Here is a 25176-nt window from a genome sequence, read left to right as displayed (position 1 = left end):
GAGAGGTAATTTTTTATGCCATATTGTTTGGATTTATTATCATTTATTAATTAGTATTATTGAAATATTATCGAATCGATTAAATAATTTGTTAATCTATTCAATACAATATATAATAAATTTTGATATATTTAAAGACTTTTTTATTTGTCCTTAAGTAATTGTGAAGCCAAAAATTACCTATGATTCATAGTTGATGGAAAACAAAATTCTACAGAACATTCATCAACTTTCAACCCAATTTTAATAAAAGTATTGTATTGTCATCGAAATTAATTCAATTTTCCAGCGTTCAACAATGTTTTTATAATCCGTTCTTTCAATAACCAAGCGGTCGAGATCACAAGCCCATTCTCATCAAACAATTTCAATTTATCTGCCAAGATAAACTGAAGACTCCGCCTTATCCGCCATCTTAAGAGCATTAGTTGAATTGATAAAAACCATCAGTCATTGGAAGCATCTGTTATGTTGATTATATTTCAATAGTCAATCAAGGAATGGCCGAGCTATTCAAATGGAAGAGAAACTGTTTGTCTTGCGGTTAAATAGAAAAATACATGTAACGGTTTAGAGATTACTCTTTTAGAACAAACAGTAGGTACACAAAGACGAAACTTAATGAATAGAGAAAACAAAATAGACGGCGAAAGAAAAATTAGTCGATTTAGTTAAAATCAATTATTTAATTTTGTTCATTCCATAATAAAATATTAAAATAGTTCTTCGCACTCTTCTCTCCGAGTTGATATATTGGTAGATTACATATTATTATTTAAAATAAGTTGAAAATTGAGCATCTCTACTACATAAATATCTTGAAACAGAATATCGTACTAGACATCTCAAAAACCAAGGTTTGTAATATATGTACCTATTTAGAAATGTGTTAATTCATAAATGTACATTTTATGGTGCTAATTTGTTCCATAGGTGGTATGTCTCCAGTAGCTAAATTTTGAAATGTTATAATTTAATAATAATAACCAATACAAATGGGTGCTAAAGTTTCGCAAGACTCTTGTAATACTTATATACTTATTATACTTATACTAACCTGTATACAATGTTCATTCTTGTAATGGTAGCTATGAAAGATGGAACTTTCATTTGACTCTCACGCCAGCTGCGACTTACGATCTGTAACTCGTTTTTTGTGTGCAAAAAAGTTTCTTTGGTGGACGTTCATTCTCAACTGTGTGAGGTGTATGTTAAAAAGTGTACGTAGTGTGCATCATGTGCACAAATGGTGAAGAGAATTCGAAGAAGGACGTACAGATTTAGATAGAATACTTTCTCATACCCCCTTACAGCCCAGACTTGGCCCTCAGTGATTACTATCTCTTTCTTGAATCAAAACAACCCTTGAGATGGATGCATTTCTCAACGTCCAAAAAGCCAAGTAGGTTTTAAGCTACCTTGGCGGTGTGGCGGCAGATTTCTACGACCAAGTCATAAAGAAGATGATACATCACATGCAAAATTCATCAATTCAAACAGCTATTATGTCGAAAATGGAGGAAAGTCTAAGCTTTCCAATGATGTATTATTCAATGCCAATAAATATGCTATTTATTGTTCGTTAGGAACATTACTTTATGGACAAGCAATCTGGATTTCAACTGAACGATATTTTTGAGGAAATACATTATAATAATTCTGAAATGGGTTTTAGCCATATATTTAAATTATGTATATATGTTCATGTGTTTATTGGTTTTAACAAATAATTTTGATGAGGGTTGTATATAAATGTAAATATTCGATATTAGAATGACATAATTTGCCATAAAACCTTAAACCATAAAAATGAAGGATAAAACTTTGAAAAATGTGTTAATTTTTTTTTCATTTTTATTTGTTAGTAATCAATAAAATATTCATTTGTGGCAGATTTGGGGTAAATCACCTATGAATTAACCAATTCTTACCTTAAATAAAAAAATTGATATATTTTAAGAAACCCAACAAAACGAAACAAAACCAAATCTGTATTTATGTCCAATTTTTTGTTGTTGAGTGTATATCGGAAAGTAATAACAATAGATTTTTTTTTGTCTACAAATTTATAGTATTTTAATTTAAAAGACTCGCAAAACTCTTAGTCAGTAATACAAGAAGCAAGTAGAGCTAGTTTTGCAAGACATATGTGCAAGATATATGTCACTGCAAAGCCAAGGTCAACCTGGTTCCAATTTTGGTCCTGTTTAGTACATTCCTAATCCTTGTTTTTAAGAAGATTCGAAATCCTAGTAACGGATTTCCCCTGGAGAGCTGATGGATATGTGGGACTCCCGTAGCCTACCCACTAAACCGCCACTTTTTGTCATCTTCGTCCAACCAGGTACTATGATGATATTACTTCTGGTTGGGAAATCTGTCCATATATGTTGTTCCATTTGCTCGTTTTCTATGATATTATAATACCAAGCAGCCATCTACATTCTTATGCCTAAGCATCAACAGGACAATATTATCAGGGTTTGGGTTGCCAACAGTCTCTCTCAAACCCCTCTAGTGATTATACACGAAGAACTTGTGTTTGGCATGATCTGAGTCATGTTCACAATACGTACTCCCAGGTGTTTGTACTTCATTTTGTGGAGGTAACGTAGGAAGTAGCCGTGTCCGATTAGAGGCTGGATAATGTGGAAGTTCACATCTACGGACTTCTTTTCGGTCTATAGTCTAATGTCTTTTATCAGTCGTCGCTTCCATTTACCTGATTTTTTCCTGTCCACCGTTGTTGCCACATCTATATTGCTCTCTAGTGCATTGGGTAGTTGCCGTCTTGTACCTAAGTTTCTTTTGTATATCCTCTTATGGGGATTACACGCACCACTGTGCAAAGACAGTCTAGTAGAAGCTGGCGATTCTCAGCGCACTTTGTCTCTGTACTATCATCATGGATTCACAATATTTCTTTATTTCTAGGGCCTTAGACTAGACCTCCGCCCCATACAGTAATATCGAGTGAGTCGTCGGCCATCAGCAGCCTTTGTTTCTCTCGCCGTGGTCCGTTCATCTACTATTTGCTATTAAGCAGCTCAAGGATGCCGTTTTCCGTATGTGGGGCTAGAAAGACATTTTAGTACCTAAGGTCACTCCCAAATACTTTACTACGCACCTAGAGTCGATGTCGTCTGTCCCGACCTCAATAGGCAGTCATGTCTGTATTCGTTTCGCTGTATTTAATCTTGAACGACTGTAAATGTCTTGTCACCTGTCCTTCTGTCGTTTCGTAGTTTATTCGCCTGTTTGTCAGATAATCCTCCACCACTTGGGTCGAATAGTCTAGGAACTCCAAGCGATTTTGAAGAGCTTCTAGAATGTCCACCCACCTGACTGAGTTGCAGACGTTCGATACGGCTAGTGTTGCTAGCATCACGATTGGTCGCGCCGCGTAGAAGTGTCTGCCTTGTTCTCTTGTTCCAAAAAGGTGCCAATCACCCTCTGAGCTACTTCGATTGTTGATCAGCCCTTTCTGAAGCATGTAGGTCTGAAAGGCCGCCTGCGGTTTGTATCCCGTCTGTTAGTCTCGGTCTCAATAAATGTTTAAATTATTTACCTGCCGTATTCAGTAAGCTCAGCGGTTGGTCTACTTATCAAGGTCGCTGTCCCAGTTGTCAAAAACGTGTTGTGCAGGTTGAAGAAAATCTCTGGCCTCAATTTGACCATAAGTCGAATAATTTACGTCGGTACCCCGTCTGAACCCGGTGCCTTACCAGTTTTCATGGCGTGTGATGCCTCCATGAGTTCCTTTAGAGTGAAGGTGGAGGCAGTTGGTGTCTCAGTGTAGCGTTCGCCAGTATTGGGTTTGTTGGGAACAGTGAGTGAACGATCCATTCTGTAGCTTGAACATCATTAAGGTCTGATGAGAATCCATTCCTCAGTTTGCCAGTTACAATCTTATAATCTCTGGTTCCCCAAGGGTCCATGTTCACTTCTTCACAAAGCTCTTTTTCGAACTGTTCTATATGTGTCTAATTTTTTAAGTTGATGTATCGGTGTTAAACGAGACATATTTGAAATTAATTATTGTTTTGTCCTCTCCGCCTTGAACTAGGAACTGATAAATAAAAGAAACATGAATATTTAGTTAGAATACAATAATTTACGCATTGTAATAAGATAATAAATCACTTAAAAATAAACAATATAATATATAAATGAGAAATTATCGAAAAACTTTTTTGATATCCTTTATAAACTGCCTCATTTCTGCTTCATTTCTCTGTTTTTTCTCGATGGGCGGTAATCTCATTTGTTCTTGTTTTGGCAAAATTTCATTGTGGTATTCCTCCCATAGTTGACTTGAAGTCTATAAAAATATTCATTTTTCTTAATCAAACTCCTAATTATTCTAATAATTATTGTCAAGTACAAGTAAATGCTGAATTATTGATTGAAGTTATATCTTGAGGTTTTATTGTACTTGGAAATATACAGATATGTCATTACTAATTTTTTCCAATGGCAACAAAAATGCAAAATATGAAAAAAAATCAAAATATTGAATGCAATTCACTTCAATTAAGTAAATACTAAGAATGTTGACACTATTATGACAGCGATTATCAAAATTCATTTTGAACGATAATGATTGGAGAGAAATTAATCTACATTAATTACATATTCATACATAATATACCGATTCGGTATAAAAACTTTGTTTTTCAAAAACCCATATAGAAAAACGTCCAAAGAATTGGGATCTTGGGGGCCACTTGACAAATTTTCTTCAGTCTATCCATATCTGCCTGAGAATATAGCATTGAGCAGGATTTGCAAAAAGAGAGCGTACCATCTTATTGAAATTAGATTCGAAGCATTGCATTTAAATGTTATTGCGGTACTAATAGATTTTCCAAAACTTCCAACTCTCATACTTTTATGAGAGTTTCGTCAAAGAATATTGGTCCCATAACTAAGTTTCCTACATTCCCTGTCCCACAACATTCAATTGAGATGTACTGTTGATACCTTTCCTCATCATTTTTATTTCACCAATATTGACAATTTTGTTTGATTTTCACGCAGAATTTTGTTTGTGTCTAGTGGATCCATCATTTGTTAATAAAACTTCCATCAAGATTATTGGAGTATTGTGATTTTGTAATGATGCAATTATGTGCCTTAATGATTCTAACAAACTATTGTTTGTTCACTTATTAAATGCCACAACACCAATATAAAGACTAGTTTTTATCCAAGTATCAAAGCATCATGTCAGTGATGCCATTTAACAACAATGAGGTTGATTTGCTCGCCAGACTGGAATTATCAAATCCATACTTCATGTAACAAAAAGTGTAGCTATCATATCTCTTAGTAGACTGCTCGTGGAGACACCTGACACGAAAGAATCTAAGATAGGACTACCAATCAACTGCTATGTTCCAACTAGCAAAAAATATGACTAGTGACTGGCCTTTTAACCAGATACGGTCAGCGCTATGATATATGCATCATAGACGATCCAGGATGCCGCTTGTGCATGGAGGAGGAGAAAACTTCAAGGCAAGTCTCACATTGATATTCAAACCAAGGTGCATAAAGAGCTTTTCAAAGGACATCGTGAGCTTTTAGGAGGAAATGACGGTTCCATACGGAGGCCTATGTAAGTACGAAGCAATTTATGATCGCTCCTTGCCATAACTAAAAACAGTGACGTCATATCTCTAAATTAAGATAAAATTCCCGGAAAAGGTTCGTTCATTCAAAATCAGGATACTAATTAAATCATCAAAAATTCCATCTAATATCTAATCCAAATTGATTAATGGCTCCTCGATGTATTCAAAATCAAAAAGATAACATGTACTTACCTTGAAAATACTTTGCCTTGGATACTTTTTTCTATAAAGTGCAGTTCTTCCAAAAGTTTGAAGAGATATGGGCTCCACAGTAACAGTAGAACCTGAGAAAATGTTTATTTCAGCTTATTTTTATTTATTACAAAAAGTATTCTCTAAGATGTCAGAACGGTGTGATTTTAGGAAAGTAAATATTTAGTGAAAAGCCAAACATCAAAAATCACACTCCAAGCTCTATAATCTGTCAACTGATGAGGAACTTTTAGCTCAAAACAGTAGAAAAGAAAAGAAAGATAAAACTGATACGGATTTACTGAATATATTAATGCCATGAGAAATAGATAAAATGAGGAATTCATCCGGAAACTTGAAAAACTTTCTATAATAGATACAAAAGTATGAGCATTAATAAAACTTACTATAACGATCAACGAAGACCGAAGATTTAGGTTGTTCCACGGGCTTCATTTTATTAACGTGGCTTATGTTATCAATTTCGTAATTTCCCCATGTTTCAGATAATATTTCTGATCTAAGACACTCCGATAATTTTGGAACACCGATTCTAGATTTAGCCGGCGGCGCTGGTTGTTTTTTAGGGATTTCTTTAGATACATACTCAGGGTAACAGGGTCTCCCTAAAATTTATAACACTATTACCAAACAAATATCAATATATTTCATTGTATTAATATCTTTGATATTATGTTCAATTTAATACAATTTAATACAATAAATATCTCGGTTTTTGAATAGAAAATATCTACCTACGTCCTTTGGTTCAATTAAATTAAAAACCAAGAAAATTAATTTCATCAATCAATGCTGTGATATATGTAACTTACGTAAAACTAGACAAGTATGCAAGTCTGCAAGTAATTTGTAAAAATTGTGAGCTCACTAAATTATTGATTAATATATTGATGAAGTTCTAAGTTCATGAAAAAGCGCGTGAAGTATATTACTAAAGCGATATATTTATTAATCGGGTTAAAACGTTCTTCGCCGTCTTCCGATTCCCAGTTTCCATCTTTCTCGATCTTCCCAAAGATCTTCTTCCAATCCTCTCGAATATCCTTCTCGATACCCTCCCTCCAACTTAATCTTGGTCTTCCTCTCTTTCTTCTTCGTCGTGGTGTCCAAAATTTGTTTAGGTATGCGGTCTTCAGGCATTCTTTGGACATGCATGTACCATCTTAACTGATTCACCCTAATGTCTTCTGTAATTGTACGCTGCACTTTCATGATCTCCCTGATTCTCCCGTTTCTTATTTTTTCACGTCTTGAGATTTCTGCCGCGCGTTTCCAATAATCCATTTCTGTGACCTCAAGCATTTTTACTGTTTTTTCTTTTAGAGGCCAGACTTCGCCACTATATGTACTAAATTTCGTTGTTCTCCTCCAAATTTACTCCCAGACCCCATTGTCATATATTCTAAGTCTTCGTAGTCCTGTGCCAAGGATTTGGTCGTCTACAAAACACAGGATATATAGTGTGGAATCAATTAGTGGAAGGCCCATGTTCTTACATTTTCTTTTCCAGGGTGCCAGTGCGTGTTCTAGGTATATCTTGAAAAGTGTGGGCGATGCGATTCTAGAGCGATGTGAAAGTAAATTCGAGAAAGGGACACAATATCCTGAATCAAATTCTTAAGAAAACCAGTTTAGTTACCTGCATGTTTTCTAAGGAAATTATGTGGATCCGGCGGTCCTGTTACGGGTCCTATAGTAGCATATTTCTTCTTCTGAGTGTTACACAGCCCTTCACCGTTTCCATATTTCGACTTGAAAAGTTTTTCTTTCGGTGCTTGATTCATATTTCATATATATTTTGTAAATGTTTATTTGAAAAAAAATCACAAATGAAATTGACAAGGTATAATCATGATAGGTGTAATATATACTATCAGAATAGAAAATGACGAAGAAAGAGATATGTATATACGATATTATATGTATTAGAATGAGATCAAGGGGTTATTGAGACTAATATACCGGATATATCATATCTAAATTATAAGAACGCAGCAGTAATTATGTCAAACATATATTAAAGTCAACCTTTTCTTAGCAGTGGTCTGATTTTGAGAGATAAACGGCACAGCGTTCGTAACAAAATATTATCAGAGCGAAAATAATGACCATTGACAATAATATAAGAATATATTGCTTCCGTTTGAATATGTAGTAAGTTTAAGATGCTGTTAAAGACATTCATATCGATTTGGTAGGCGGAAATAATTTTAGCGTACGAAGGTTATGTCATATGTAAAACCAAATGTCATACTTCATAGAGCAACCGTCTGAAGTATGATGTAATGTAGAAGAGATGAGAAGTTCATTGATCATGAAAGTCATGTGGTAAGAGGCTGCGTCGATAATATAAGAAATAAATATTGGCAATAGATTATTCTCTAATTTATTAAATATCTCCCGTAAGAATATCAATACGTCACTTGTCACGTGTAACACCGCACACTGTATATATGAAATGAAATTTAAAGAATATACGAGGTGCGTTCAACAAAATTTTATATATAGTTTCTACAGTCATCTCCATTATATTTCAAAATTAACAGAATTAATAATTCCGAGGAACAAGTGATCCAAATGTTGTATCTCAACTTAATTTTTTCATATAAAAAGCAAGCACAAGAGGGTAAACTTATTATACTCGAGTAGTTCGAGTTGTGCCTGCCGGGTGAAGATGCCTTTGGATATTGATCCCGATCTTCTGTCTTATAGTGTTTCCGCAGGCTTGCGTTTCTGCAAATTGCCGATAAATTGATGTTCTGGGCATCTACAGGCGAACTCGGTGTTCATGAAGCTACGTCTGCCAGTACAGTAGGTCATGTAAATACTGCTCTGGGGGGGATTATGTTGAACAGCTCGGAAGAGTATCTGCTGTAGTAGTATCGGTAAAACAATGCCAAGTCAGATACCTTTCTTCTATGACCTAATTTTCTGTACAACTCGCCGTCACCTATAAGTCGAAATATTCTTTTCTGTATTGATGGAGCATCCTAAGAATGTGCTTGGAAGCCGAGCGCCTACAAACTCTTTTAAGCCCCATTCAGATAAATTTATGATATAGAAATAAAATACGTAGACAGGCTTCATATTGGAAATACTGAACACTTACCAATAGCAGTTACAATTTCAAGAATCGCTATGATATTGCTCTTTACTCATTTAATGTAATATTTTTTAGTTTTTCATGTGTTATATAATAGCACTTCTTGATTTTTCCTTTGAATTTGCTATCATCAATACCCAATTTATTGGTTTTCTGTTCCACAGGTTTTGATCTAGTACTGCTTTTTTTCTAATATCTCTTTTCATCGTTGCAGTTTTTTTCCTAATTGGCTGATTTTCACCAATAATCATCAAGAAACTTTTAAAAAAGAAGGCCATCAATCCGATATGTATGCAGTATTGTGATAATTGCAAAGCTTTTTGTATGTAACAGTTTAACAATCATATAAACACGTGTTCATGAGTGTTTACTACTACTTACATGCTTGAAAAAGCATGTAAGTAGAGTCCATTGTATTGAATAGTGCAAGTTTAATCAAAATTGGTTGAGTACGTTTTAAAATATAATCAAGTGCATATGGAACTCCGTTCTACAATGCTTTTCGGGCTCTAGTAAGTAATCTCAGTTCCTCCAGAGCGTCTCTTTTAGTTCGTTCTATTTCCTCCAAGTCGTCAATCCATTGTCTTCCTAGTCCTCTAATGCTCTCCTGCATATATTATTGTAAGTCAGTACATTATGTATACTTTGTTTTGTTTGTTTGAATACCTATTCCGTTTTCCACTTTCTTAATGATTGTGCCTTGACAATTTTCTTGCAATTTATTCTTTTTTATTCCTTCGATCTTCTTTCTTCCTTACTTTCGTTATCATAACTCTTATTTTTCTTGTGCTTGTTTCAATTTACATTCTTACAACCTCTACATATATCATTATATCTTCCCACTATTGTATCCAAGTCCTATATAAATATCAACGGGCTTGGACTGTCTCCTTGTACTATTTCTTCTTCCAGTGGACATTCAACTCATCACCTTCATCCTATCTTGTACCTTTTATTACTAGTGCTATTATTGGTATTTCTATGTCTTCAAAGTATCTCAATGTCTTCTTTCCATCATTACTATCAAAATGCGCCCTCAGATCTATGTATACTGGATATGATTCTTCTTTAATCCTGGATTTGCGTTTCTTCATGTCTATATACGTATATTATCGTTTATTTGTCTGTCTGAGCGTCTTGCTTGCTTTTCTCTAACCTTAACATATCCTCTTAAGTATTTCAATTTTAACTAGTAAGTAGCAGTCACGAGGTAGATAATCCCAAATACTAGGAGTATCACCAACAAGTTAGTAGACACACCTCTATTATATTTCCCCTTTTTTATTATTTATTAAGTCCGTTTTACTTTTTTAAATCACATTCATGATCGGCCCCATCTACTAAATATTTCATTCTCACTCTGCAATTTTTTATACTTTTATACCCCTCTCACTATTAAGCTTTCTATATTTGAGGTTTCCACGTAGTGTTTGTACCGCAGTATATGTTCCCATTTACTTCATGTAAAGTTTGATTGACAATGAAACTCAAATCAACGAGATGAATTCACTTTTAATTTAGCCAATAATAAATAATTCAATGAACAGTATAATAAATAAGATATTGAATAAAAAACATATTGTCTTTAGTTTTTCACAATTGAACAGAATTTATCAATAACATTGATCAATAGCTTCCAAAAGCTGCCGCATTCTTGAATCAATATCTATTTTTCTCTCAGTTCTCGATAAAATAACTGTATTTTCTTTCACCATAACTTGGCGTGATTGTGGGAGCTTCTTTCTGATCGGAATTGAACTCTGCGAAGATATAAACAAGATATTATTAGTAATATAGTTATAAATTCAATATGTATATATAGAAAAAAAGTTTGATATAAACTTTTGTTTCGAGGTATTTCTGACTCTATTAACCCACCTTGATGTTTCTCGGTTTTTGATAATTTCTGATATCAACTTCAGTTTTTCCACATGTTTTGATGGGCTCCTTACTAGCTGAGGAACCTGCAAACGATTTTTGGTATTTTGAATGACTACTAGAGATTGTTAATTGTTTTTCGTATACTTACCAAAATGATCTATAATCACAGTAGATTTGGGTTGCTTCGAGCTCGTTTTTTTAACGTTATTCTTGTTGTTTGCTTCATAATTCGCCCAAGTTGTTGATGGTTTTAGCGATGGGAGACACTCAGATAACTTGGAAACAACGGTTTTCGATTTAGCGGGCGTCATTGGCTCTTGTTTAGTGATTGCAGCGTAGCATTGTCTCCCTTGAAATGTGTAAAAGTTATTGGGTTAATAATTTTTTAGTTAATAGATATATCATAACTAGCGACAACATCAATAATCAGTCACATTCATCTCAATATGAACCTGCAACTCAACACTTATCGTTAACTCAACGTTCAACTATACCTCAGCAAGTCTTATCTCAACTCTCACCTTTATCTCAACCTTCCTACTCTGAAGTTGCTAGCAAACCTCTACGCCTACTACACCTACTTACCCATCTAAATTACAAGCCATTGTTATTAATTTCCTAAGCAATGTGAAATTTCCTGGCTATAAGTTCACAAAAAATATCGAGAATATCAAATAATCGGCGATGTATTTACCTTTTAAGTAATGAAATTGTAGATGATTTTATTTTATATAGTGCATGTCCCATTTTTCCACATAACGCACTACAAAAGGAGCTTTAAACTGTCTTTTGAAATATTCTTCTTAATAATACGCAGCACCAGCCCCCATTGTAAACATATTCAGTTTCAGAAGGAAAGTATATATAATACCTACCGCAACTTAGTGTTATCATTGCAATGAACATGGACACTTATCTAAGGCATGTACTCCAAACATATCAACTCAAGCACCAGATGATACTTCTACACCAAAGTTGTAACCAACCAACCTACTCTAAATTTAGCAAATGGGCAAGGTTCTAAACCACTAAAAATATGACACCATTCTCAATTACCAGCTTGATTACAACAACTACTACTCAACTCCCAAATAAAACAAATTAAACAAATTAAATAGCAGCTGCAACAATATCAAATAGCAATGACCCTGATAAAACACATTGTAATTCAAACCCCATAGAAAAAACATCCGTATTTCAACAAACATCGTCCTCAATGATTATAGATATCGAAAACCTAACAAACAAAGCAACTTCAAAAAGAAATATTACCAAAATTATAACGTCTCCTTCTGACACTATAACACCTTAGGTAAATCAGAAGTGAAACCCTATAAAGCTAAATCCACTTCTAAATCAACCATTACGCTGTAAAATCAGATGGCAACTATCAAAGAATTATTCTATAATGAAGCATAATATCATTCGAACAAACAATCACCTTTTTTGTAAACGTACAAGGGTCAGCTGACCCTCTCAGTACAGCGAAATCTGGTACCTCTGATATACTAGAAGTACAGCAACTCTTACCTAAAATATAGACAAATAAAGACCAAATACACTAAAGGAAAAAAAACGATTATTGAACAATTGAAGCTCTCAGGAGAAGAAGATGACTTTTCTCTTACCACATCTCAGGAATCCATAACTCAATTTGTATAATTTTACCTTCAATTTACTACAATTACACGAAACATCAACAACTACTTATATTTGTACAGAAACAGGAATAACGCGGCAAAAACTAGCGGAATCAAACAATAACTTGAGATCATTAATATTTTATCGGAAGCTCCATCACCTCTAATTTTATTAGGTGATTTAAATAACCACAATCCTTTATATATATCAAGAGGCTCCAACGCCAAAAACAGAATAATGGAAAATATCCTAGAAGCATATAATCTGAATATTCTAAACGACGATAGACCTACAAGAGCTAATATCCACACGAGCCCTCAGTCAGCAATCGACAATCGATGAATGTACCAACCAACTATTTCATCTTCAATCTTGTAAGAAACTATTCCATATTTGTATGAAAGAGACCATTATCCAATAAAAATGACAATCACCGAAGAAAACGTTGCTATCCCATCCCCAGAACTAAAACTTAATAACAATATCTTCAACTATCGATAACATCAGATTCTCGATAAAAACTGGAAGCAGTACTACACGTCAAAAATCATGCCAAAGCTGTATAAGCCTTATGAAAATAATCCTGGGGATCTGACTATACCTGTTCAATGCACATATATGAAGCAATTACTCGCTCAAAGATATACTACGGCTGTTTAGGCACCTTCCAAGAAAAACACTTTAAATACACTAGAAATTATTCAAAGTACTAAGAGTAGCAACAGGAGAATTCCGTTCCAACCCAATAAAAAACTTGCAATGCGACACCGGAGAACTTCCTCTACAGAAAATAAATTGTAGTTTCATATGCACTATCCATCAATAGAAACCAGCAGGATTCAGTTTACTCCTACAAACACCACAATCGCTACAAAATTCTCTATTAAACTAACACCAAAACAGATCAACCATTTAAGCCAGTCAAATTCATGCAGAACTCCAAATCGAATGCCCAAACCTCCTGTCCAACAAAATTAAGTCTATAATCGATCAAAATCATACCAACCCTATACTGTGCAAATTCAACAAATTGGAAATTCTCAAGACCCTGATTATAGAAGAGGTTTCCTCTAGACTAAGTTTCCACAATTTTACTTCGCATCCAAAAACTCTGACGGCGTAAGCGCAAAAAATACACTATAATTTAAGCTACCTGAAACAAGCAGTGACTGTACTGGAGAACTTCACGCTATTCTGCAGGTACTCATTCAAATAAAAACAAGAAACAATCAAAGATTCCTCATAATAACAGACTCTGTTAACTCAATCCATAAAATTAGTTAGCTCCCACACATCCAATAGCACTCCAAATTAAAGTTGAATTATCACAGTTGGACCAAATAAATAATAATGTGGAAATACTTTGAGCCCCTTCTCATATTGGCCGACGACAAGCAGTGATTAGTGAAACCTCAATTGAAGTGCAAGCGGTAGTGTAGAACGATATAGAGTCACTACTTGAATCAGAAGCGCAAAAACTGTGGCAAACATCAAAATCGAAGTTCAAACCGGAAGTGAAACCCTGGTCGCAGTCAATCAGCGAACTAGGTTACCATTAGGCAACACAAAGTTTACCCACAGTTATTTAATTACCAAAAGAGAACGTCCAAAATGTGAGCTATGCAAGACAAAACTCACTGTAAAGCACCAAATTTCAAAAATCAAGACAATAACACTCTGCAAAAATTGTTATATCAAAAATATTTTTAAATATTTAAATGATGATCACATAATAACACGAATATAATTCATTTATAATTCCTGTCCCAGTGGTAGATACGACCTGCTTACAAAATAAAAAAAAATATATAAAATTAAAAATATTCGGCTACAGTTCCAAAGAATATTCAATACTATAGCCAAATCACTTATAAATTATTGAAAACGAAGTATTTCATCAAGGAAATAATAAAAAAATCTACATTTTTCTATTAATTTCTAAGCAAACAGAAAGAATTCGAAGAAAATCTAAGTATAAACTAGTTCTTTTACATTTAAATCAAGAAAATGTATCATAATTGTAGTTACCTTCATGTTTCCTGAGGAAGTTGTGGGGATTAGGCGGCTCAGATACAGGTGCGCCTAAATATCCATACTTCTTTTTCGGAGCTGGACACAGACCATCACCATTTCCAAATTTCGACTTGAAAAGTTTCGGTTTGGGAGCTCTATCCATTTTAAGAAGTGTATAATTCGTGAGAAAAAAACCGATGTAAATTAATAAATCAAAATTGACAAGAAATGATTTAAATAGATATGATATACAAGCCTGCTACAAATAGAATGAAAAAATGTCAAAAATATAAATGGTCTTATTTCCTAAGAACAAACAGCAAGGTATTAGTCAAAAAAAAGCAAAAATCACGTCTAGTGATAGAAATATACGAATATATAGTTGAAATTAGAAATTTCAGTGTCACTTTATGTAATTATAAAAACATTAGTATTAAAATTATCATTTTCGAAAGAATTATTTTGTAAGGTTATGTGATATGTCAAAGTAAACGTCAAAATTCACAGATCAACAGTCTAAAATAGAGACTAAGTACCTTCGTGAGTAGAAGTGAAGTGTTAGTGATTATAAAGAGTTGAGTGGATGGATTGTATTCACTAGACCAACGGAGTTTTTGCTGTAGCGATTAAATACGATGCCGATGCCGTACCGCTTCTATCTTATCCGAAGAACTATCCGATTAAATCACAAGTAAGTTTTTTTACTTACAATAGAAGGATATATATCGCTGTATACATGTTTCCATAAATTCACTACAAAGCTTTGTTTTCAATTTTCTTCTCAAAAGTTGCAAAGTTCTGAAGAAAACTATTCCAATGTGATCCCAGAGTGTACCTCGTCAGAATAAGCTGATGAGAAATAGTCTTTATTTTAGTAAGGCAATCCTGAGAGATTCCTTGCATGGACATGACCAGGAAAGCCTTAGGAAAAATTAATTTATTTCCATTAGGGTCCTCCTAATGTGATCCTATTACGGATCTCGTCAGGATAACCCGGTAAGAAATATTTTTCTTTTTAATAAGGGGATCCTGACAGGTTCCTTATGTGAACATGAACAACCTACTGAAAAATTAATTTATTTTAGATAGGGTTATTATGGTCCTCGTCAGGATTGCTCTAATAAGGTAAAAATTGTTTTAACATGATTTCAAGGAAATCAGGAAAAAATTCTAATCGAGTAATATGCTCCCAAATTAAAATGTATATTCTCATTCTTTTCCATTCGATACGAAAAATTTTGGTCAATAAAACCAGATTTGCTTTCCTTTATCTCGTATTTGTCACAGTTATACAGGGTGATTTATTTTTACAGGCGATTGAGGGAAAAAAATTTCACAAAAAAATATATTTATTATCAATATTTAACGATAAAATCATGAATATATGGGATGTAGAGGCATTTTGATTTCTGAAAAAGAGCAGCGGGTAAATCCAGGAGACACAGGATAAAAAATGACAGAATAAGGGTATAATAAGCATCAGATACATATTAGTTGATAACATCGAAATCAACAACTAATCTAAGATATTCGTGTACAAAGGATGCTAGAGAATAGGTCCTAAAGTGGACACCACAAGGAAGTAGGAGGAGAGGAAGGCACGAATGAGATAGAGAGAGGGCATGAATAATGAAATGAAAGAATGATAAGAAACGGATGGCAGGACAGAGACAGATGGCAGTTAGATGTCGAAAATTGAATAATAAATGAAACAAAGATAATAAAAAACGGCGAATGAATATTGAGGCACAGAATAGGGGAAGTAGACACAGAATCAACAAATAAATAGATACTGAACTAAAGAAATGGGCTCCGGTACACACTAAAATAGATCAATTAAAATATGAACTCTATGTAGGACTACAACAATTCTGTGGAATCGGCTCCAGGAGAATGGATAAAATACCAAAAGAGAAAGAAAGTAAACAGAAAAAATCAATTACTAGGTTAATCTAATAGACAAAAATACTCCTGCAAACCTATAACTGAACAATAGCTACTGTATATCAACCTAAGTATGAGCAATTTCGAATGATAACAGAAGTTTTGTCGGGAGATTGTCGCTTCAGCGGAAACCTGAAGACGCTTGGTTGAACAGAAAACGTACGTGATACTCAACTTGATGAAATTTCAATAAAACATGTGAGAGGTAGGAAAACGAAACGGAATGGAGATAATCTAATACGATTAATAAAAAATATAATTTTTAAAATTAAGTAAAAAGACAATATAATTGTTTTGGTCATATAATGACATTGAGTAGGTAAATAAAGAGTGGACAGGATGGAAAAATCTAAATCAAGGACTAAGTTAAAAGCAAAGAACATCAAGATAATGGATTGACCAGAGGAAATAGGAACCAGGGAAAGAAGAGAGGGCGAAATAAATAGACAAAAAAGGGACAGAAAAGCATGGAAATGTTTCGAAGGGAACACTGAGTTCGAATCTAACGCATGAGGGAAAAAAAGTGGTAATTTTTACCTTTGAAGAAACATTATCCAACATAGACAACTAGTACACAAATATTATTACTCAACATATAGAATCAAATCAAAAGATAACTTGCAATCATTTATAATGGAACTTTCTATTTATATTATATATTAACTAAGTTGAAATTTCTGGAACCATTTGTTTCGATATTATTCAATAATTAATAGTTTTATAATTTCTTGTATCTAGATAATTATCCAAGGGTTTTCCCATACTTATGATCAAATAGCCATTGTTGTTGGTTTTTTTTATTATCTTCCTTTATTACAATCTCAATATCATTTTAATGTGAAAAATCACTCAAATTTATTCAAAAATTTGTATACTGTTAATCATCCCTCACTTATTTTCTATTAAGTGTCTATATAAAACAGTTCTTTCAAGTATTTTTAAAAATAGGACAATTAAACAACACAAGCAGAGTTAACTTAGTACATGTCAAGTGTTATTCTCTACAATTACTAAATAGAACCAAAAAAAAAATGAATCATACGGTTTATTAAAATCCTTGGTGTTTCCATATCAAACATATCTGACCGTATCAAATAAACTGCTTTTGGGCCCGCCCTTTCATAATACGACTAATAGCCACCGGAAAAGGGTGGCACTATAATCGCTTCGGTGACCATTTAGAAAACTTCCTGACTACCGAAAACATTAGCCATTTGTTGTAAGGTTATATGCCACCATCAATCATAACTTGTTCTCGAGATGTGGAACTGTCTATTGTCTAGTTTTATATACTAAGAAAAATATAACATTCAAACTAGACATCAAAGAAACAATACAGGATCTTGCCACCTTGTTATTTTCGTAGTTTGAACGTAGGAAATAGTGATAGTGATATCAAATTCATAGTTATATATTCCATTCACAAATTTCTTATGAGATTAATTAATATAATTAACTTATATCGAACCAGAGGATTGTATGAATATTTGAAGTAACTGATGTTCCTTATAATTTTCAATTTATAATTTAAAAAAAAACGAGATATCTTTTCCTCTTTCCTCTGTTGAATTGGTATATATATATATATATATCAACTTTTTTGATGAATTCTGGCTTCTTTTGTGTTTCGTGTTGATACAATTTCGTAAAAATTTCTATCCCACTTTATTTCTCTCTATAATAAACAACTAAAGTTTGATTTTCGAGCGTAGTATCTTAGTATTTGAAATAGAGAAATGCTTTATTGTCAAAAAATTGTTACAATTTGTAGACAAAAGCTTGTAAAACCAAATAAAATAAAATTTCAATATACAGAAGAAAACCACAATGAGTAACAAAATTGTAGGTCATAGTAATAGGGAATAATTTATATATAAGTCCATAGCAAAATTAGTATATAGAATACCCGGAATCAAATATTATTATTAGAATAGTCGTTAACAGAGTAGAAGACACCAGTAAATATACACTTAAATTATTAGGAAATGCGGGAAAAGATTATATCGATTTGATTTCAATTGGCAAATAATTGTGCATTTTTTGCATTGTAAAATATTGAGCCCTTAATTCTGAATGTGGAGTAGGTAGATATAGGTCGTACTCCGCATTCCTAAGTGGATAGCCGTGCAACATCCTTTCTGAATTTGGAGAAGAGTGCTTACGATTGAAGCAAACTGATTTAAAGATGAATAAGGAAGGAAAAGTCAGAATTTTTAATCTTTTAAAGAAGTCTCGGCAGTGAGCTCTGCTGTTTAGTCCAAGTTAATATCTAACAGTTTTCTTTTGTATTTTGAAAATTCGCTCAAATTGAGACGCACCATAAGTTCCCCAGAAGGGAATGGCTTTGGAAACTGATCTCAGCGCAAATCAGGAGGAACTCAATTTAATAATTCTTTGATAAAAAAGGCTGCAATGTATTTTTACAAGATAAAACTATGGTTTTAGAAACGTTGAGACAGGGAAGATTAGAATCGCACCATTATTTAAGGGTGATTAGGTCACTAGATATGGTCCTATGAAGTGCCGTGAGATCAGGTTTGCTCCAAGAGAAACTAGTGTCGTCTGCGAATAGACATATCTTACCAATGATGTCTAGAAAGGCGACATAGCACATAACATAATTTTATCTTCCTGATTTAGCTAGGTAGCTCAACAATCAAATGAAAAAGGCTTTATAACTGAAATAGTATTATTCTATTTTCAATGTTTTGTAAAAATAAATAATGAGTTTGTTACTTCATCTTGCTATCTTAGTATTTTTGTACAAATTAATAATATATTTTTCCAGTTTTCACTATTATATGCTTAGTTTTCTGTTCTTTCAATTTTATAGTCGTTCAAAATTTATATTTTCAAGTATATATTTTTGAAAACCAGTCATAATTTACTTTTTCAAGAAAGATGTTACGGGAACTTTTTTCAGTGTAGAAGCTTTCTTTTAAAAAAGAATTATTATTGATATTCTTGTTTGCCATTTCGGATCCAATTCGTGTTATAAATGATATTTGTTGGCACGACACAAGAACATGTTCCTTTTTAGGGTCTTTGTGCTCTTCCCCGCATCATCTAAAACTTTTCGCTTGTAATGCTCTCTGTTCTCTCCTATATTGCTCTCTATTCGCATTATTTATGACATTTTGTTCTTTTGTGTCGCGACAAAGTTGAATAACTGATTAATATCTTCATGAAATTAATGATAATGGAGGACGTTTAAGAAAGATCGTTTTTGTGGAAAGTTTTCAAAGCGAGTAGGAAATTGGGACTGTTTTATGTTTTTATGCATTAGTTTTCTTAGAAGAAACTCAGAAACTATGTTTTAGTAATTTATTTGCTTAGCAAATTCCACTACTTTAACACAATGGATTAAATTGAATTTTAAATAAGACCTTAAAAATATATGTTCATAATTTTTCTGAGTGGATTATTTTAATAAAAATTCACATGAATATTTAGGAACTTTATAGTAAAATCTGATTGTAATAAATTAGAACAAAAATAGAAATAACAGCAAATATATTTTTATAAAAAAATCGCAATAAATCAAATTTACGTGAAAAACTTGATGCTTAAATCTCACAGTGTAGATGAATAAAAAAAATTTTTATCAACTTGAACAATTAGTATTCCACACATAATAAATTTATCAAAATAATATTTTGTTGGGTTAAACTTAAGAATAATTGGAAATTTCTTCTTAAAAATGGCGAACGCGCGTCGGACGACTCCGGCAAAAACTAAATGTATTCACTCCATCTGTTTTTTAGGGATAATACAGCCCATAGATTCCGGGAACAAAGTAACTATACAACTCATAACCTGCGAATGATACTTGGGGCCATGAATAACACCAAGAATGACGATGGAGTTAAAAATCGTTAGAACACAGGCCTGCATTTTGTACACTTAGTTCAATTGTTATTAGGTAACTACATATAAATTCAAATATCAATTTGAGTTTTTATTGATTCTTCCATCTACTATAGCTTTTTTTCAGTTCTTGTGTCGATTCGAAAAACGATTTTTTTCTTATAGTTGAATTTCAATAATATAAGGTTCAGCTTGAAACGTACGACGCTGAACCACTCAAACTCCCCTGTCCCCATTAGATCTGACAATAATAGAGCTTTCATCAGGATTAGCGAAACTCTCTTGAGACGGGTCTTCAACTGTTTACCACTTTCTTCCCTCCTATTAATCACTATGTGTAAATTAAATTTGCAAATATTGAGCGTCGGTGAATATTTACTGAAAGCTTGACGATTTTTTAATTACTTCGACAATTGCATGAAAAACAAGATTAATACTACAACGAAAATTTGATATTTGTATAGTATATCGTTTATTATATAACATAGTTGAGTAGACCCAATTTGATAATAGAAATTTGAGAAAATTTGATTATTTAAAGATTCACTCAATACTCATTTTGCTGAATCTAATAGAATTCTATAGATAAATATAAGGTTATTCCGAATAGTTATTTATTTTTTCTTAACTTAGTGTGATACTGATTGAATTTGAGAATAATATTTCACTTTTGTAGCTTATAATGGTGAACCCATCTACGTTAGTACAGTCTATATACAAGAAAATCTTTAAAAGGAATTCTCTACGCAAATGGATTGAAATGCGATAGATGGGCATTGAGCCTGTCTGACTTATCAAACTGCTCGCTATATTCTACTGGTTATTTAACCAGACACAGTGATCTAAGTGGTTATCTCCATGCTAGACATCACTGACGATACGGAATTACGCTGGTGCATGAAGGAGAAAGAAACTGCTGACCACGTCATCGGTAAGTGCCCTATACTCACACAGCTAGGTTCAAACACTTGGACAAGTCCTCCAAGTAATGGATCCCATTAATCGACTCAATTAAACTTTTTTGTTCTTTGACAGAAATCTATATTTACATCTCCATTAGTAGTTTCTTCAGTTTGATTTTCATTTCTTGTACTAGGTTTGTGTTCCATTACAGATTCCGTTTAAATATTTTCCAACGACATCGGCTTTTGATGGTTCTAAGTGGGCACTTTGGACCTGAGTTTTTCATCTTTGATAATATATAGGTTTTTTACGAGAAATTCCAAAATTTTTGAAAAAATTTTGCGGTGTACTTGATCTTTTTGAGAAATACAAACAAATTTGTGATCTTTTTTGAGAAAATCTATCAATTTTCCAAAAAATTGGTGATGTAATGGATCTGTTTTTGTAAAAAATCTAACAGTTTCTCAAAAACTTAATGATGAACTTGATATTCTCAAAAATTTGTTGAAAACCGCTTACTTTTTTCCAGATTTGGACTTATAACACCATATATACACAAAATTTGCTACCATTAAAGTGAAAGCGCAGCTTTTTTGGTCTAGTAAATTCCGAGCTCTCCAAAAACTGATCATTTTTCCTTAAAAAAATTTAGTGTAGTTTAAGCCGTATTCAGTACGAAATATCGGCCAAACTACGAGTAGAGCATTGAGAATAGTTTATAGAGCAGTTATTTACATACCAGAATCCTGCATAGCTAATAATATTATCCACAAAAATCGAATTTTCCAAAAAAAAACAGACTTACATACATAAATCCCTACATTTTTGCATATTATATGAATATGAATATTTTCCATTTAAATTTAAATTTTGAGTAATTTGGAAGGGCTAAATAAATCTTTTCTTTTTTCAATTTATGATTACATAACTTTTGGAATACAATAATATTGCAACAAAATAATATAAGCTCAATAATTTTTGATTTACAATAAAATAATTAGAGCAGCATACCTCAAGAAGTAACCCAAATTTTTGCTTCTCGCGAGGTGAGTAACTTGAATATATACCCGCAAATAAAGAGCTAACAATATTTACAAAATAAAAGGATAATACCTAAGCAAAAAAAGCTTTCTAAATCGTTTATTTGTAGAATCCCTCATACAATTCGAAAGCATACTGTTTTGTTCAAGATGAAATTCGGAGGACGAGGTAGAAAGAAAATAAATGGGAATACCCAAAATAAATTATCGAAGTAATTTTGACCTAATCAAAAATTCAATTGCAAGAAATCATAGAGAAGGGAGCAAAATAAACGGAAACAAAGAGAAAAGATACGTGTATAAAAATGAATGCAGACAAATGAAATATTATGAAAACTGGAAAGATGATCAAGATCAGCATTCATTTTCTCAAAAATAATGTATTAGAAGGAACCCCAAGAATAAAAGGACAGAAAATTTCATCAATAAAAAAATGAAACTGTGAAAGATCTAAATTTGCTGCTAAATAAACCTATCGGAAGTGACAATTATATAGACCCCAATCATTAAAAGTGATAGTCCAAATCGGATACACAAAGGATCGACATGAGCTTTTAGGGATCTTATAGGATTAAAAATCGATCCTTATCACTTAACACATTTGAAGTTTTAAATATGTTATTGTTACTTGTATCAACTTGTCTATATATGTAAAAAGGTCTTATTTTAGAAAATACGTCGTTAGCAATAGCCAGAGCAAATAAGGTCACGGTATGTCTTCAAAACGTAGTATGGCGAAACAGACAACCAAAATAATAAACAAAGGCACAAATTTATAAAGCGCCAATACAATTCAGACCCATAATATAACAGAAACAGGACCAGGAACATCAGAAACGAAAAAACTCTCGGAAACCACAGAAATAAAAATTCTCATTCGGATTTCGGGATAAAGAAGCGAAATCATTAGACGATCATGTGACGTGGATAACATGAATGAAAGAGTATCACATAAAAGAATATTCACAACTGTATCAATAATAAGAAATACCTCAAATCTATGGTACCACTTGGACTCTTTACTCTTTATTATTTCTCAAATTGAGAAAAATTTCTCAATGAAGCTATTGAAGAACCCTACGGAATAATATAAGAATTGATTAATATCAGCACAGAGGAGGAAATTCACACAAAGCTATCAGAAATGCTGATTGCAGTGCAACATTTATTTCTACAAAATAACTTATGACTTTTCCATCATTATAGAAGCTTTGTAAAGCTTTGTAAAGCAGTGAAAAATACAATACAATAAATATTGTATTTTATGCCATAATTTGGATAGTTTGATACGTACAAAGGACGCTGAAGTCTTATTTTATTTTTCAAAACACACTATTTCAAATAAATCAACTTCACTGTAGAAACTGGTGAAAAACAAAGTAGACGTGAGAGGAGACTTTCTTTGCTAAAATATTCAATTTCAAATTATGTGTAAAAAAATATGTGAGTCGAGAAACCTATTCAAAGTCGCCACCCTACATTTTCATCACGTAAAAAACTTATTCAAGAAAGATAATCCATTCTGGATTCATTTCACTCATTTCCCATCATCCTTTTTCCCGGGGACAACAGAAGTTTGTCTTCTTATTGCATTTAAAAATCAACAAAAGTGGAAAGCGTCGTCGAAAATCCATTACCAATATCTGCATTATTTCTCCACCTTCTTCAACGCCAACTTACATAATGAAAACCATTCTAACGTCCACAATGGCGTCTTCGTCGAGACACTTCGACAATGGGCCGGTGGCGTGCATTTGACAGATTTTAAAAAGAATATGCCGAGAATATGCCGATAACGGTCTAAAAACGTAAAGTGGAGGGTTTTGGGTTGTAAGGGGATGGGCAGGGTTGTTCGTTTTCTCCTATTTAAAATGTATATGTATGTATCTGGGTATTGTTGAATGTTGTGTCAGATTCACGATTGTAGGTAATAGTGATCAACAGTGAAAATAGAGTTAAAAAAACGTTGAAGTGTGAATAGGAAACAGATGCAACAATATGATATCAACTTATGATAGAAAAATTACCAAAGTAAAACAGTACTGAAATGAGGAAAAAAAGGAAATTTGTTCAAAATACGTCACGTACTTTGAATAATATCTTAAAATGTAGCAAGACTGTACTAACGACTGCATATAGACAGAATCGATCTGTCTACAGGTGGTAGTAATTTTATTCACAAATCAAAATACCCAGTGGTATCGTTATAGGTAAGGTGAGAGGGGATTTCACCCTCCAAATAAAAACTCGGTTGACATAATTTGAAAGAAAAAGAATAGAGGACAAAACATTGTTCAAATAAATTATAAATTATTTCTGTTGTATTTAAACAGAAAGGTAGCGTCAGTATTGATAAAACTAGTTGACGCTAACAAACATTTTGCATAAAGATTATGGATTAAGTCAGTTAGAGCTGAGATAAGTTAAGTTATCTAATGTCCTAGATTGTGTTAAATCTTCAGAATTATACAATTTTTAGTTAGTTTTATATGTTAATGTGATTATTTCGTGCATTTATACTGAATTTAGTCAAGAAATGAATGAAGGCGTCTTTCAATAGTACAAATATGTGATAGTCGCAAGGTGATAAGTCCGGACTGTGAGGTTGATGGTCTAGTATCTCCCACCCAACTTCTGATATTGTATCGAGTACATCGCGCTAAAAAGCTCCTACGTTTCGAGCGAAACGCTGGTTTCACGTGTTTTTTCAGAAGGCTAGAGTAGTTTGCAGCATTTATGGAATGTTGTTTGGGCAGGAAGTTGACTTAAAGCTCTCTCGGTCGGTCCCAGAATATAGTATATACATAAACATACCTGCGGACCTGGTTTTCTTCGCTTTGACTGGCGGTCTCTCATTCCTCTTCCTCAATTATTTGGACGTGTGATAGTGTACCCATGTTTTGTCTGTAGTGAAGATTCTTCTCCGATTCGTATT

The 25176-nt window shown here is 33.1% G+C and overlaps 2 protein-coding genes across 2 annotated transcripts; both read right to left on the bottom strand.

The window, feature by feature from the left end:
- Positions 1-4092: 4092 nt before the first annotated feature.
- On the bottom strand, positions 4093-7652 carry LOC130895987 (uncharacterized). Its single transcript, XM_057803696.1, has 4 exons — positions 7489-7652; positions 6236-6454; positions 5829-5920; positions 4093-4321 (listed from the first exon to the last, which is right to left on the bottom strand). The coding sequence occupies exons 1-4, from the start codon at positions 7631-7633 to the stop codon at positions 4178-4180; spliced, it is 600 nt and encodes a 199-aa protein (XP_057659679.1). The 5' UTR covers positions 7634-7652; the 3' UTR covers positions 4093-4177.
- Positions 7653-10446: 2794 nt separating this feature from the next.
- Positions 10447-14740, bottom strand: LOC130895331 (uncharacterized). The gene is made up of 4 exons (XM_057802565.1): positions 14503-14740; positions 10982-11182; positions 10831-10916; positions 10447-10712 (listed from the first exon to the last, which is right to left on the bottom strand). Exons 1-4 carry the CDS (start codon positions 14648-14650, stop codon positions 10566-10568), a joined length of 582 nt encoding a protein of 193 aa, XP_057658548.1. The 5' UTR covers positions 14651-14740; the 3' UTR covers positions 10447-10565.
- Between the last annotated feature and the right edge of the window lie 10436 nt (positions 14741-25176).

This window comes from Diorhabda carinulata, chromosome 1 (assembly GCF_026250575.1).
Source record: "Diorhabda carinulata isolate Delta chromosome 1, icDioCari1.1, whole genome shotgun sequence".
NCBI lineage: Eukaryota > Metazoa > Arthropoda > Insecta > Coleoptera > Chrysomelidae > Diorhabda > Diorhabda carinulata.
Note: the sequence above shows the minus strand (reverse complement) of the source record. Positions and strands in the feature narration are given on the sequence as shown.